Source organism: Rhinichthys klamathensis, unplaced genomic scaffold, assembly GCF_029890125.1.
Source record: "Rhinichthys klamathensis goyatoka isolate OS25496 unplaced genomic scaffold, OSU_Roscu_1.1 h1tg000183l_1, whole genome shotgun sequence".
NCBI lineage: Eukaryota > Metazoa > Chordata > Actinopteri > Cypriniformes > Leuciscidae > Rhinichthys > Rhinichthys klamathensis.
This window is the reverse complement of record NW_026606711.1, coordinates 610,394-626,885: the sequence shown is the minus strand read 5'-3', so window position 1 is coordinate 626,885 and position 16,492 is coordinate 610,394. Positions and strand designations below refer to the sequence as shown.

At 36.5% G+C, this 16,492-nt stretch overlaps 1 protein-coding gene across 45 annotated transcripts in view; it reads right to left on the bottom strand.

Moving 5' to 3' along the window:
* Positions 1 to 16,492, bottom strand: part of LOC130094923 (calcium/calmodulin-dependent protein kinase type II subunit beta) — a 70,640-nt gene that overhangs the window by 10,554 nt on the left and 43,594 nt on the right. For 5 of the 45 annotated variants that reach the window (XM_056261476.1, XM_056261483.1, XM_056261475.1 and 2 more), the window contains 6 exons: positions 14,694 to 14,731; positions 8,799 to 8,831; positions 7,704 to 7,772; positions 4,768 to 4,812; positions 2,827 to 2,875; positions 1,068 to 1,148 (listed from right to left, as the gene is read on the bottom strand). In XM_056261476.1, the coding sequence (XP_056117451.1) occupies positions 1,068 to 1,148; positions 2,827 to 2,875; positions 4,768 to 4,812; positions 7,704 to 7,772; positions 8,799 to 8,831; positions 14,694 to 14,731 (315 nt within the window). The remainder of the gene's footprint in view (positions 1 to 1,067; positions 1,149 to 2,826; positions 2,876 to 4,767; positions 4,813 to 7,703; positions 7,773 to 8,798; positions 8,832 to 14,693; positions 14,732 to 16,492) is intronic. The other 40 variants (XM_056261484.1, XM_056261518.1, XM_056261508.1 and 37 more) reach the window with 19 other exon arrangements.

Genomic DNA, 16,492 nt, shown 5'->3' with positions numbered 1-16,492 from the left:
CCAAAGTGGGTTGCTTTCATTAAAGGGATTTTTACATTTTTAACAGTCTTTGCTATTTGGATGCCCCGGTGATCAAAACCCCTTCCTGTAGGGCATCAGGAAAGAGAAGTTCAAAGGGTTTTATCTACACTTATTAGGGGTTAAAGGGATAGTTCACCCCAAAAATGAAAAATTCTGTCATCTTTACTCCGCTTCATGTCATTCCAAAAATCATAAAACATCAGTTAATCTTCGAAACAAACTTTTAATGAAAGCTGAGAGATTTCTGTCCCTCCACTGAAAGTCCAGGTAATCAAAAATTAAAAGATCAAATAGGTCATAAAGGCATGTAAAATGAATCCATATGAATCGAGCGGTTTAATCCAATTCTTTTGAAGAGATACGATCGCTTTATACGATGAACAGATTTAATTCGGCTTTTTTTTTGACACCTATACAATGATCGGCATGATGCACAGGAACCAATGGGGTGTTTACCAAATGTATGTGTTTATATGTAAATTAAAGCCTAAAATAATCAGTTCATCATATAAAGTGAGTGTATCTCTTCACAGAATTCGGATTAAACCGCTTGATTCATTTTATGACGCCTTCATGACCCTTTAGGATGTTTTAAATTTGGTTACCTGGACTTTCAATGGAGGGACAGAAAGCTCAGGTTTTATTAAAAATATCTTCATTTGTGTTATAAAGATGAATGAAAGTTTTATGGGTTTGAAATGACATGAGGGTGAGTAAATGATGATCATTTTTGGATGAACTATGTAGCAACTCTTGAACAGTCTTCTACGCCACACATCCCTATTTATTAATAAAGCAGAAAGACCACAGACAGCATTGTGCAAATTACACTAGACCTTAAGCTGTCTGTTATTACCCAAATGGATCATCAACCCATATTTTCACATCTATAAGTCACCTCAAGAGGAGCAAAACTCAACTGGAAGCGGTTTATTTTTCAGGGATTTGCTGAAGTTAGTGAGGAGAGCGCTGAGAAATGCCGTGCAAACCAGCCAGGCCAAACCAAACGAGTGCAGACCAGTCATTCTGAGACTTATGAGACTTACAGAAGATGGCGGGGGCGGAGCCTGGAGGTGATTGGCTGACTTCAGAGGGGGCTTTAATTGAACTGCTATCTAGGCTTTTCCCTATTGAGCGGGAAGGAAAAGGTGGGAAGAGGAAAGATCCGACTGAGAAAGGAGGGTATGCAAAGACGGAACATGGCACATTATTTAACAACATGACTGCAACCTATTATTGAGGCTGAGACTTTTACAGTAAAGGTTGACAAATAGACCCGCTCACTTCTGTCACTTTTGAACACGACATTTCCACACAAAAGTGTGTAAGGTGAACCAACATTGACTCGTGTGAATAAAACACACACATAGCCTTAGCCCACATCTCTCACATTTCTAGTGTTCCTTGAGATAAAAATACCTTCAAGGTGCCCTGGAACGTGTCGCCCAGAAGAGCAGGACGGTAGAGAGCAGAATTACGCCAACACTTCTTATGTCATTTACAAAGTCAGAGGAAGTCATAAGGCCTGTCAGCTGAACCTCAGGGTTATTATGTAACAACAATAGTAGACACGAATTAAATAAATGCTTTGGATTTCTTTGTATATGGACTGTTGACCTGATAGGAAACCAGATGGATCAAAGTTCAAAGATGAGGCATACCTGTGACTGCAGCAAACACACTATATAGCCTACTTTAAAAAAAAAGTATATATATAAATTAAAAATCCTATTTTAAATATATAATTTTGCCTATATAAATTAAAAAAATAATTTAAATAAATTAAATTTTTTTCATATTGCTTTTGTCATTAAAAAAGAAGAAGCAATAATCCATTTGAGGCCATGCTATACAGTGATTTTACCAAGATTAAAGAGGTTTTATACATGTTTATAGTCATGAAGAAGTGTTCACAACTCATTATACTTTCATAACGTGATAATGTGTAACATACACTAATGTTCAAAAGTTTGGTTGGTAAGATTTATGTTTTTGAATGAAGTCTCTTCTGCTCAACAAGGCTGCATTTATTTTAATCAAAAATACAGTTATATTGTGAAATATTATTAGAATTTAAAATGGCTGTTTTCTATTGTAATATGTTTTAAAATCAATCAATCAAATTTTATTTTTATAGCGCCTTACAACAGCCAAAAGGTGCACAAGGCGCTTTCCAGTAAAAGCATCAATAGACACCAGAAAAAAGGGAAAGAACAAAACAAAACACAAATTTTAGCCAGAGTCCGAGATTACATGTTAAAAGCTTGTCTGAACAGATGTGTTTTTAACTGCGATTTAAAAGTACTCAACACGGTGATGCTTCGTATGAGTGTTGGTAAAGCGTTCCACAGTTTAGGAACCTGGACAGCAAATGACCGGCCGAAATGTAATTTATTCCTGTGATCAAATTTTCAGCATCATTACTCCAGTCTTCAGTGTCACATGATCACATGGTCACATGTTGATTTGCTGCTCAAGAAACATTTCCGATAGTTATCAATTTTGAAAACAGTTTTTGTGGAAACAGTGATACATTTTTTCAGCATTCTTTAAAAAATTTAGTTCAAAAGAACAGCATTTAATATATTTTGTGACATTATAATTTTTTATGTAAACTTTAGATCAGTTTAATGCATCCTAGCAGTATTTGAAGAAAAAAAAAATTATCCATCAGGAATTTACTTGATTATGAAAAGGGCTTGATGTCGTAATCATAAACAAAGTCCTTAGTAAAATCACTGCGATTGCATGGACTCTTGTGGCGTATTGCTTTAATAAAATGCAACAGAAACAAACAGCACTCACCTTTGACGTCTTCATCCTCAATGGTGGTGTTGCTGCTGTCTGAAGATTCCTGTACGACAGACAAAAGCAAATCAGTGTCTGACCTCACATCTTCATTAACACACATATACCAACCACGAAATATTTACTTAACAAACAGCAACTAACTCCAATAAAGCACGACCAATACTACCACTGAGACAAATGCATCATCACCACAAATGAAGTTGCACATATTACACTTCAGATGAATGACATTGGCAACAGTAAAGTAGACAGCCGCGGGCTGATCTGAGCTCTATATCTGAAGTGGGTTTAATCTCAGGCTCAGCCACCTGGTGAGGCTGTAACACAGCCATTCAATGAAACTCAGATCCTCTACGCTCTGTTGTGCATCTCCACGTCTCTTTCCCAGATGGCAGCATTGAGACCGCAGCTGCACCCTCCTCCCCTCTGCATATGCATGTAACCACCCACACCCACACACACACACACATTTAATAGCTTGCATTTAGCTTCTGATGTATAACAAATGCAAATGATTGAGCCCCCGTCTGCTGGTATTTCTCTCTACGGGTTCCTGTGTGTGTGTGTGTGTGTGTGTGTGTTTGCCCACCGCAGGCACCGTGAGGGTTTGAGACGCACACAAACGGACACTTCAGCCAGCTGTGGACATGCATATGAGGACGGGCGTCCGTCATTATGGAGGCAAGATAGGAAACTTTTTTTGGCAAGAATCGGAAAGTCTGATTAGATAATTTAAGTTAGTATTCTTTAATAAGAAAGAAACTGATAACAGTATGACATTTTTGTTAAAAAACACATTTAGCTGTGGTTCTCATATGGGAGATTCAGGTTCAGATCTGGCTTGCGTCATGCCCTGATTCTATTCTACATCTAAAATAACTTTTATTAGCATAAAAAATAGCTAATTAATTATTTTAAATAAACAAAGACTCCTAAAAATCACACCCTTAAAGTCAACATGAAATCAAATCAAACCTTTTTAAGGAAATTAAATAGAAAAAAAATGCTATATAGTATATAATACTATATTTGTTAACAATCTGAGTTGGAAACAGTAGTCAAGGGGGGTGGACACTTTCATTCAAAAGTTTGGGATCAGTAAGATTTTGTTTTTGAAAGAAATTAATACTTTTATTCAGCAAGGACGCATTCAATTAATCAAAATGGACAGACTCTTATAATGTGACACAAAATATTTCAATGTCAAATAATGCTGATTTTTCTACTTTCTATTCATTAAAGTATCCTGATTTTTTTTTTATCATGGTTTCCACAAAAATACAAAATACGTTTTCAACATTGCTAATAATCAGAACTGTTTCTTGAGTATCAAATCAGCATATTAGAATGATTTCTGAAGGATCATGTGACACTGAAGACTGGAGTAATGATGCTGAAAATTCAGCTTTGATCACAGGAATAAATTACATTTTAAATTATATTCAAATAAACAACAATAAATTCTAATATTTCATAAAATTAGTGCTTTTACTGTATTTTTGATACAATAAATGCAGCCTTGTTAAGCATAAGATTGTTCTTTCCAAAAAAACATTCCAAACTTTTCAGCAGTAGTGTAATTTTTCTTTTCTTGCAAATGTGTCATATTATGCAGTTTCAAGTTGAGTTGTTGATTAATTTCTGCATAAAACCATGTGCGTATAGACTAGCATGGGTCAAATGATTAGACTGAACCATTGGTTTCACTGTTTTAACTGAAACAATTAACATTGAACAGTGTACTAAACACCACACTCTTTCTCAAACACTTTCCCATCTTAATGCGAGTACATGCTCACTCACAAACCAAAAACAACAACCTTGCTCGCACCACAGAATAAAGAGACTGGCAACAGACGACAGAAGCAGAGAGAGGAAGAGAAGAGTGGAGGATGAAAGAGAAGAGGATGGGGAGGGAGCTGAGGAAGGATGTACCTTGATCCCATCCGCTGGGTTATGGATAACAGTGGTCTGAGGCTCCTAAAGAGAGAGAGAGAGAGAGAAAAAAGAGGAAGAGGAGGAGACAGCGAGAGAGAGAACGAGAGGGAAAAAGACGAGCAAAATGAGATGGAGGTGAGAGATGGGAAGAATAAAACAAGTGTTAGCAAAAAAAAAAGAGGAGAAATGTAGAGTCACATAAGAGCAGTCTCAGTAAAAGCGAGAGAGAGGAGGAGGAGGAGGAGGAAGATGATGGAGGTTATTAGTCAGAGGTGGCGCTCTGGTTAAAGGCAGAGGACAGCGAAGGTCAAAGCCCAACATCTGAAGCCAGTCCAGAGATGTGAACGCATTTAATCCCAGTGCAAACTAATGAGGAGCTCAGCAAATCGACAACTTCTTGATTAACATATTAAAGTGCCCCTATTATGCTTTTTAGGATATTACCTGTCATGTAGTGTGTGATATAGCTGTGTGTGAATGTAACAGGTCTGCAAAATTTCAAAGTGCATGATTAATGGAGTTATTGTCTCCCCCCCCCCAAAAAAGAACCGACTCTGAAGTGCCTGAAATGAGTTGTCAGTAATTCCAGGTTTGTAACAAATTTGGACCACATTTTAGTTTAGGGTCCAATTCTCACTATTAACTATTAACTATGACTTTTGCTTCAAACTCCTAATTACTGCTTACTAATAGTTAGTAAGGTAGATGTTATGTTTAGGTATTGGGTGGATTAAGTGATGTAGAATATTGTCAAGCAGAATAATGCATTAATATGTGCTTTATAAGTATTAATAACAAGCCAATATCCTATATGCATGCTAATAAGCAACTAGTTAATAGTGAGAATTGGACCCTAAACTAAAGTGTTACCCAAATTTGCATAATGCCCGGCTGTGATCTTCATTGGCTGCCCGCAAACAACGTCTGCTTTGACCCTCAAACACTGCAGTTGTAGCTGTAGTTTATATCCTGACCTAAATTGACGGTGTCTTGTCTTGTTTTGTTTGTTAATATTGTGAAAATGATGGTAATGTATCTTTTATGATGGTCATCTTCCTATGTGATTTGTATGATGGTCATCTTTTTGTATTATGTTTGTTTTATGTCATAAGTGTCTTTTAAGCCTATTTGGGCTGGGCATGTAAGTGCAAGACACTTTAATAAATAAAATAAAAATAAAAAATAAAAATAAAAATGTAGCTGAGACTGGAAGAGTTTGGTTTGTGTTGTCGTCATGTTTTCTGCGCTGTGAAAGCAAATCCACTTTGGAGGAGTGGTTACTGTTCGATTAACTGTGTATTAAGTGCTGAGATAGATCTGGAGCTGAAGTTCAGATTATGGTAATAGGTGTTTCATTTCCTGCAAGCGGTTGACCAATCACAACAGACTGGGTCATCTGACCAATCAGAGCAGAGCAGGCTCTCAGAAAGGCGAGGTTTAGAGAGACTGAATCCTTTATCAAACTGTTTCAGACACTGAGAAAAGAGCTGATGCTGCAATGTATTTTGAGAAAATGAAAGTGTTTTTTGAGCTTGGAGGCATGTAAACTTACTATGCGGGAGACTCCAAAACAAAATTAGGAACCTTAAATATGGCATAATTAGGGGGCACTTTAATGCCAAGTGCTTTCATTTTAAAACAAAATATATATAAAATCACATAGATCCAGTTAAACAGGCTAGACTAGTGCGCTAACCGCCTTTTAACAGAGTTTTGCTCTTTAAACTTAATAAAATGTTGAAAACCTGCAACTTAAGTAATCTAAAATGGTCTATAATTGCAACCAGACCCTTAAGTCAAACTTCAGACTATGTGTGAATATTATTGCATTACATCAGGGTTTCCCAATCTGGGGTTTGTGAGTCAATGAAAAGCTAATAATGAATCAAATCATAAAAATGCCAGATTTAAATAAATACATTTATACATCAAAATAAAATAAAACACTTACTAACTGCATGGACATCAGTCATCAGAGAGCTGTGAACTTGTTTTGTTAAATTATTGAAATATTAACTTTAAATATCATGGGAACTTCAGGTAAATATCTTAGATCAGCTGACAAAAAAAGTTTGGAAATCCCTACATTTTACTAATTAAATTATAAACAATAATAAAAAAAACCACAAAAAAACAATAATAGCAATTTAAGAAAGTTAGCACAAGCACACTTTAAGCAAAGCATTTTCCAAAAAGGATTGTTAGGTCTGAAATTATGTCATGTTTTCAAATGCCATTTCCTTTTTATATTTTGTTATCTAATGCAATAACATTTGGACATTTTTGAAATGTGACTCAAGTGGCCAAATACATGTTCGGGGTCACTGCATCTCTCAAAAATCAATGCAATTCTGAAGCTATAAAAAGATATAGCTAAAAATAGTTTTACAAACAACCTGAAATTAGGATTTTATTAGACAATATTGTACTGGTTTATATCACATTTGATCCAGTACAATAATAGAAATAATTTCTATACGTCACACTTTACAGCATTAGCTCACATAAAAAAGATATTCACACACAAACACTTATATTTAAATGGAACATCATAACGGTCATAATGAGTGTCAAAACACACAAAGAGCCAACGTCAAAGTTTGGTTGGCTTGCCATTGATCCAAACAATGAGGAACACACAAATGTTGTCCAAACAACGTCCATGCACACTCACCACACATCTTTATGAAAACATGAAGCTAATTGACGCTCTAAGCATCAAAATGCATCAAATTTGGACTATAAAATCGTTGATCATAACATTGTTTCGATGACAAAGATGAAGATACAGAGACACACATAGCGTCTATGACAGGTGGCCTGAGACGGGCCAGACGCTGACACAGACAGACATGTGTGAGACAGGAGAAGGAAGCCAAAGTGACAGACGAGTCGGAGCGAGAGAGAACAGAGAGGAATAAGGAGGTAAATACCAGAGCAGGAGAAGGGGCGTTTCCTTTGGGACTGGTGACTATGCTGTTTTTCCCACTGTTTGACTGTGGCTGTGCAGAACACAAAAGGGTGTTAAAGGGTGTCAGTGGGTGTTTAAGGGCGAGATGACAGAAAGAGAGAAATACAGAGAGAGAGCAGGGGTGATAATGTGTTCAGCGGTGAGGGAGTGGATTGTGTTTTAAATCATAGTTCATAAATTGAGCCGTGGTCTTGGAGATACATTGAGTGCCCTTTGTTCATCATTTGTAAATTTAGATGAATCTCATAAAACCTGTCAAGTACACTTCCATGTCCACATTACCACAAAATGAAAAAATAATTACAATTGATCACACTGTACTGATGGAAAATCCAGTTAAAACCAGTTTTCAGCTGGTTTTACATGGTTTTCATGTGGTCCAAGCTGATCATTTGCTGGTCCAGATGGTTAAGCAACTGGACTACCAACCAGTGAGGATAAAGTAGACCATCTTGATAAAGCTGGTTAGAGCTAGACCACTGTTGACCAGCAAAAAACAGCTTCTCCAGCTTATGACCTGTTTCCAGCAAGCTGAATGAAAGCATTCAAAATAAAAATCAAGTAAGCAAAATGTTTTGAAAATCTGTGCTTGGTCCATTGTTTTCTTAGAGAAAGATGCACAACTGGAGTAGAGTCCTTATGAAGCTACGGGAAGTACAATCACAGACGACATCAGACAGACACACAGACGCAAGGAAGCGATAACGAAAAGCCAAACACAAAAGACACAGTCTAAAACATACACAACAAAGGTCAACATCGACTCGCTACAACCCTCCACATCATAAAGAACGCCAACACAAAAACACTACGGCAGGTCTGAAGACCCTCACCTGTGTTTGAGGAGTCATTTAATGCCATCTGACCCTTTAAATCAATCGCTTGATATTTGAGCAAGAGAAGAATCAATATAGATCATTACAGAGGAAGAGTGGATTTATTCGACATTATGCATTAAATGACACAAAAGGATGAGCAAATGAATGAATGGATAAACAAGAGTGAGATGAGAAAGGGATGGAGGGATAAAGAGATTAGGATTAAATATCATTCTCACCATGTACTGAACGGTGGAGCTGGATTTCCGTTTCTGGGTGGAAAGGAGGTGATGGAGGGATGGAATGAGAGAGTTAAATACATGTTATGATGAACGCTGAGATGAACATTAATCACACGGAAACGGACAGACATATGAGCGGAAGGAAGGTTGAGATGAGGTGAAGCAAGGTGTGGGTTTTTGGCAAGAAAGTAAACTTGTCTGGTGGATAAAAGAGGTTTTGATGTGGTTTCATGTACAGAAGAGCCCTTAAAGGGATAGTTCACTTTGAAATTAATTTTTGGTATGTTTTAGCTTACCTCAAGGGCATCCAAGATGTAGGTGTCTTTGTTTCCGCGCAAGTTTCAATTTTGATATTTTTAGGTCAAACCGTTCTTGTCTGTCAGTGATATAATGCAGGTCTATGGTCACCACCTCAAAGAGCACGCACAGAGAAGTCCAAATTAAACATGATTTAATGACTCGTAAATGTAAGTACACATTGATGGCCTAAGACACGAAACGAGCGGTTTGTGTGAGAAAACGAACTATTTATATCGTTTTTTCCTCTTGTAACGCACAGACCGAAGCGCCCGCGCCCTCAGATCACTTGGACGTGGCTGTGTTTACAAGAGGTAAAAACGATATAAATACTGTTCGTTTTCTCACACAAACCGCTCGTTTCGTGTCTTAGGCCATCAATGTGTAATTACATTTACGAGTCATTAAATCATGTTTAATTTGGACTTCTCTGTGCATGCTCTTTGAGGTGGTGACCATAGACCTGCATTATATGACTGACAGACAAGAACGGTTTGACCTAAAAATATAAAAATTGAAACTACTGCGGAAACAAAGACACCTACATCTTGGATGCCCTTGAGGTAAGCTAAAACATATCAAAAATTCATTTCAAAGTGAACTATCCCTTTACGGCATTCTCTTCCCTATCTTAATAACCTGCTGATGGGAGTCCGTGCAGGTGTTGACAGAACCGTTCCTCTATCTCTACAGTCATGAGGCTATTTTCAGAGGTTTGACAGACAGACAGAGAAAGAATGATAGATAGAAAGAACAATACAACGATAGACAGATAGATAGAAAGAACAGTAGATAGAAAGAATGATAGATAGATAGAAAGAAAGAACAATACAACGATAGACAGATAGAAAGAACGGTAGATAGAAAGAATGATAGATAGAAAGAACAATATAGCAATAGATAGATAGAAGATAGAACGAACAAACAATAGATAAATAGATCAAACGATAAATCGATAGATAGAATGAATGATAGAATGACAGAATGACCAAACAATAGAACGATAGAATAAACAAACAAACAATAGAACGATAGACAGAATGAACGAACGATAGACAGAACACACGAATGAATTAACCGATAGAAAGATAGATAGAATGAACGAACAATAGATTTATAGAATGAACAAACGATAGGCAGAACAAACAAATAAATGACCAAACAAAACCCCCCCAAAAAACATGATAGATAGATAGATAGATAGAATGAACAAATGAATGAACCAACAAACAAACAAACATTTGATAGATTTAATGAACAAATGAGTGAACAAACAAACAAAACGATAGATAGAATGAAGAAACAAATGAATGAATGAACAAACAAAAACAAAACGATAGAATGAAGAAACAAATGAATGAACCAACAAACAAACAAACAAAACGATAGATAGACTGACCAAGTGATAAAACAATAGAATGAACGAATGATAGACAGAACAAACAAATGAGTGAACGATAGATAGATAGATAGATAGATAGATAGATAGATAGATAGATAGATAGATAGATAGATTCAAATTCATAGTTATGACTTGAAAGGGTCTAAATTTTTATCCATCTATATTTATTGTCGTCTTTTACTTCCTGTCCATTTCATTAATCTGTATCTCTTTCGAACTGAACCTGTGTTTGTGGGGGTCTCTAAGAGTTAAACCACGATCATCCATGCTTCCCCTCACAATTCATCCCGTGGTGACGCTCTTCATCGCACTGCAGAACGAACGGCAAGACAGCAAGAAAACGAGAGCGCAGAAAAAAGGAGAGAAATGTCAGAATGGAGGAGTGTGTTAAGCCAGTTGCTAAGCAATGAGTGAGGTGCAGTGGAAGGGTCTATATCTGTCTCCCGGTTCCCTGGGTTCAAACCGCCAGCTATTCCTGGAGCGAGAGCCACATTCCCATCGAGGAGGTCCACCCTCCGGCTTTCTCACACTCATACTCTGGATTGGGATGATATTGTGGATCTAAAGTGAGGCGTGGGAGGAGGAATCATGGAATGATTGGCAGAGAGACTGAAAGTGGCTTATTAGCACAGTCGGGGTGATGAAAGATCACACCTGCCCGAGCGGATAATGAGAGCGCTTCGGAAAAAAAAGATTCCCGCCGCAGGTGCAGTTTTGAGTGAACTTGTGGATGAGATCCACTCGGCGGCTGACAGGAAGTGAGCTCAGCTGAGGATGAGAACACAGTCTGACAGAAATGCTGATGGTGGGCGGTGAGCCGAGCGGATTCAGACTCGACCGCAGTCAGAGGAGAGAGAGTCAAAGGAAAATATGAATGCAAGACATATTGGTCACTACAATACCGTTCAAACGTTTGGGGTCAGCAAGGATGCATTAAATTAATCATAATTTAAAGTATAAACATTTATGTTACAAGAGATTTCGATTTCAAATAAGAAAGTTCTTTTGAACGGTCTATTCATCAAAGAATGTATTATGATTCCACAAAAATGTTTTCGACATTGATAATAATAAGAAATGTTTCTTGAACAGCAAATCAGCATATTAGAGTGATTTCTGAAGGATCATGTGACACTGAAGACTGGAGTTATGATGCTGAAAATTCAGCTTTGATCACAGGAATAAATTATATTTTAAAATATATACAATCAGGGCTTGACATGAACTTTTTTGCTCACCAGCCACTCTAGCTAGTGGTTTTCCAAAGTTACTAGCCACTCATCATTTTCACTGGCCACAATTTTGACATCGATACCATTGGGGGAAAAAACTGCCATATAGATATTTTTAATATTATCTCATAATTTGGCAGCAGGAATATTAGGCTGCTGTCACTTTAAGACCTGACGCACGGATCCATTATACTATTACACATGAGTTTTCTTTCTCTACTGTTTACATTCACTTAAAACATAACTGACTGTGTTTATGTGACACATGAGTAAACATGAGTAAAATTATGCACAATACGTGCAATCCCATGCCGAAATTCAAGCCCTGTAACACCAACAATATTCATCCGGAGCAAAATAAACGAGTGAGTGAGGAGAGGCGGGTTTGTGTGTCTGTCGGAGAGATGAGAGAGAGGGAAAGAGCAGCTGGTATCGTGTATCTATTTTGCGGAAAATGAGTATCGGAAGCGTTTCAGATACTTCAGTATCGATATATATCGAAAAATCGATATTTTTTTACAACGCTACATTGCACTTACCGGTAGTTTATTATTTCAAATGGCTTTTTAAAAGACTACAATTGAAAAATGTATATAAAATTCAACCTGCCAAAATGGCTATAAGGAGTGACTGTGTTACACACCGCTGCTGAAATACACACACATTGGCAGTTTGGCGGGTGTTCATGTCAAGCCCTGATTCCAATAGAAAACAGCTATTTTTTTAACTATAGTAACATTTCTCAATAGTACTGTTTTATAGTATTTTTGATCAAATAAAGGCAGCCTTTGTGAACATAAGACTTCAATTCAAAAACATAAAAAAAAAAAAATGTAACTGACCCCAAACTTCTTTGATATCTTTCTATGTCAGTACAAAACTACTGTAGTAAAACTTCTACAGTTCAGCCAGAAATGAAAAAATTAACGTCCAGAAAGAGAATGAGAAACTTATAGGAGGAAGCTAAAGTTCAAGCAAGATCACTGACCTGTAACACACTGAACAATTTTAAAGCATAATGTCTGAGACAGTTCAGCCCACATATCCTCATTTGTTCAGGACTAAATGTTACAGAAACGCAGCATCAGCGCAGGAGAGAGTCGCAGGATTTTCCTTGGGGAGCTTTTTAGCATTAGGCCTCATAAAAACTTGCAGGCTAAAAGATTACGTAACGCATGATTAATGCTGCGAGTGGAGGGGATTATTCTCTAGATTAGACTCCACATCCAATCCCTAATAGAGAGCAGTCACAGATTCATTTCTAATTCTGCGGTGCAATAAGAGGTGAAAGCCGACCTTTTTCCTCTGTCTGAGAGGATTATATGTTATCAGAACAAATGAACCTGCAAGTGCACTCTCTCTAACAGCTCATTACAGGTCAGAGGTCAACATCTGTGCGCGTACACCTGATGCCGTGTGACGCACACCGCGCCGTGGAACTGATGGCGATCACGAACAACGAGAACAATGACTGAGGCTCAATGGGTGAATTATATAGGTATAACGGAATAAGATTTAGAAGTTATTGAAAAACCAAGCTTCTATTTGGGCAGAGTGGTGTGACCATGTTTACTGTGCGACGACAAAAACGGGTAAAGATTCTGCATTATGTTCATGGTGCAATTTCGAAAAACCAGAGTTGCTATCAACTATACCTAAAACCATTTAAAAATGTTTTTTTGTTAGCTAAAAATAAAGCTGAATTAAATAATAATAATAATAATAATAATAATTTTATATTATATATAAGTGCTGTAGCAGTAATTAAAAAAAAAAATATATATATACTAGTGCTGTCAAATAGATTAATCGCATCTAACATAAATGTTTTTGTTTACATTATATTCATGTCACGTGTGTATACATTTTATATATATATATATATATATATATATATATATATATATATATATATATATATGTTGCCTTGGCAATTTACTGAAACAAAGTAATTTTAAGCTGTGCTAAAATTAAAACAGAATTATTAATAATATTAATAAAATAGAAATATTTAAAAAATAAAAACAAATAAGAATGACAAAAGCACAAAATAAAGTTAATAAAAAAATTAAAATAGAAAAATAGAAGCTAATTCAACATATTAATAAATACTAAAATAGCATATAATTATTAAAATAACACTAGTTGCAACATCACAAATATTCAGTTGTTCGGCTATTTTACTCCAAGTGCGGCTCATCCAATCTTATTATTATGGTTTTGAATTAATAAATAATTATATCTAATTATAAATAATGAATGAATGCATGAATGAATTTTAATTGTTGAACTGTCACATAAAGTAAAGCTGTTTTGTCAGATTTATCATTCATTTGTTATGCAAAATCTTTCGCTTTCCATCCATCGAGTTGCAAATAATTAAAAAAACCCAGAAATTTTATTCACTGAATTATCCAAAATAGGCATTAGTATGCGTTTATGTACTTCATAAAACATTTTTGGATTGAAATTCTGGAAAAAATAGCTATATTGTGTACAGTTACAGTATACTGACACTAATGTAATATTATTTATATTATGAAACAAGATTATTATACCACCCACCACTACCTCATCTTATTTGAAGATCACTTGAATCTAATCTTGCAGAAGAGTCACAAACACACAGAACATGGAGACAGAGACTTCGGACACAAACACACACAACATGGAGACAGACACTGCGGACACAAACACACACAACATGGAGACAGACACTGCGGACACAAACACACACAACATGGAGACAGACACTGCGGACACAAACACACACAACATGGAGACAGACACTGCGGACACAAACACACAGATCAGCTTCAGACACGCCAAATCAAAACTTCCACCAATTAATAGACATGAAACGTTCAGGATCCCTCCTCTACGGGAAACTGGGCAAATGCGAAGAGAAAGAGAAAAAGGTATGAATAAGGAAGAGGAGAAGGGAAATGAGCGGGGTCTTACCTTGACATCGGCCTTCTTGTTGAGCAGGCTCTTGGCTGCTGTAGATGTGGAGAGAGGAAACGCAAACATCAGCACGCTGGGACAGAGCAACAGTCAACATTACAGGAGCGCTAATGGTGCTCGGCCTAACATGTCACATAACTGTCCGAGCCAGCTGGGGAAATCCCCCCGTCCCACATCCAGGGGATTAAACTGGCGTCTGAAACACTACATGAGTACACACACACACACACACACACACATATCACGAGCAGAAGTGTGCAGTGTGTTATCGAATGCACTGTGCGGCCCAGAGCGAAAACTGGTCAAATAAATCAACATCCCGTCGAGGAGTGAGGGGTCGGTGACTGCCATGCATACGCAAGGGGATGCGCTGGTGCCCGTGCAGAAGAGTGCAAGCAAACACACACACACACACAGTTACACAGCTAAATGCATAGTATAGATTTCTGTATATATACACTACTTTATATAATGCAAATTAATAGGTAGGCCTAACATCCATTAAACAAACTTGAAAAGCCAAATTACTTTCGATTTTTTTGTTTTTGTTGATTAAGTAAATTACCTGAGGTTTAGGTTTAAAACAAGATACAAGTATAAATAAAAATAAACATAAAAATAGATATTTAGGTAATAAGTTAAGATTTTTTTTTACATTAAATCAAGACAAAAATATTGATAAAATATTTTTTTGCAGTGTAAGCCTAACCTAAACTCTAATTCAACCCCTAAAATAGAATTTTTTTCAATTTTTAGAATGAAAAAAAAAACAACCCAAAACATTTACATTACCGTTTATTAAAAATAGATTTTTAAAAATGTTTTTAAAAGTCTCTTCTACTCACCAAGGCTGCATTTATTTGATCACAAATGCAGTACATTTTAAAATATTATTATAATTTAAAATGACTTTTTTCTATGCAAATATATAAAATGTAATTTATTCCTGTGATCAAAGCTGAATTTTCCGCATCATTACTCCAGTCTTCAGTGTCACATGATCCTTCAGAAATCATTCTGATATGCTCAAGAAATCTTTCTTATTACTATCAATGTTGAAAACAGTTGTGCTACTTTATAATTTTTGTGGAAACTGTGTCAATTGTCAGGATTATTTGGTGAACAGAAAGTTCAAATGAGCATTATTTCTTTGAAATAGAAATATTAAGCAATTTTACTGTGACTTTCTATCAATTTAATGCATCCTTGCTGAATAAAAGTACAACAAACTTATTACATTTTTAATGGTAATGTATATTATTCACTTTATTTATAAACCCTTTTAATAACCTCCCAAAGGTAGGTTTAGTCAAATTTAGTGCACTTCTGGGACACTTTTATTTCCAAAGTACAGCTAAATAAACCCACCCACACACACACACACACACACACAGTGCAGTGTAAGCATGATACGTTCAAATATTTACTTCATGAGGTGGCGAACACCTGTTACCATAAAATGCTATTCCTGCCACAAGTGAGGATGTTAAAGATTGTCAAAGTCAATAAAAACTGTCATTGACAACTTCACATCACTAAAAGGAAATCAAATGAAATGGAGCCAGCAAATCCTATGTGAACTTTTAATCTTTGCTGCCTTGACAAGACGAAAGAAATATTCTTAGCGTTTCTATGGAGCTAAAGTCCCCGACTTTATTAATCCGTGCAGATGAGAAGAAGGTGTTGTGTGGAGGGGAGGGTTGAGAGAGAGAGAGAGAGAAAAAGAGTGAGAATCTTACCTTGACACAAATGTTAGAGGCAGAGAGGAATGGAGAGAAGGAGAGATTAAGAAAGAA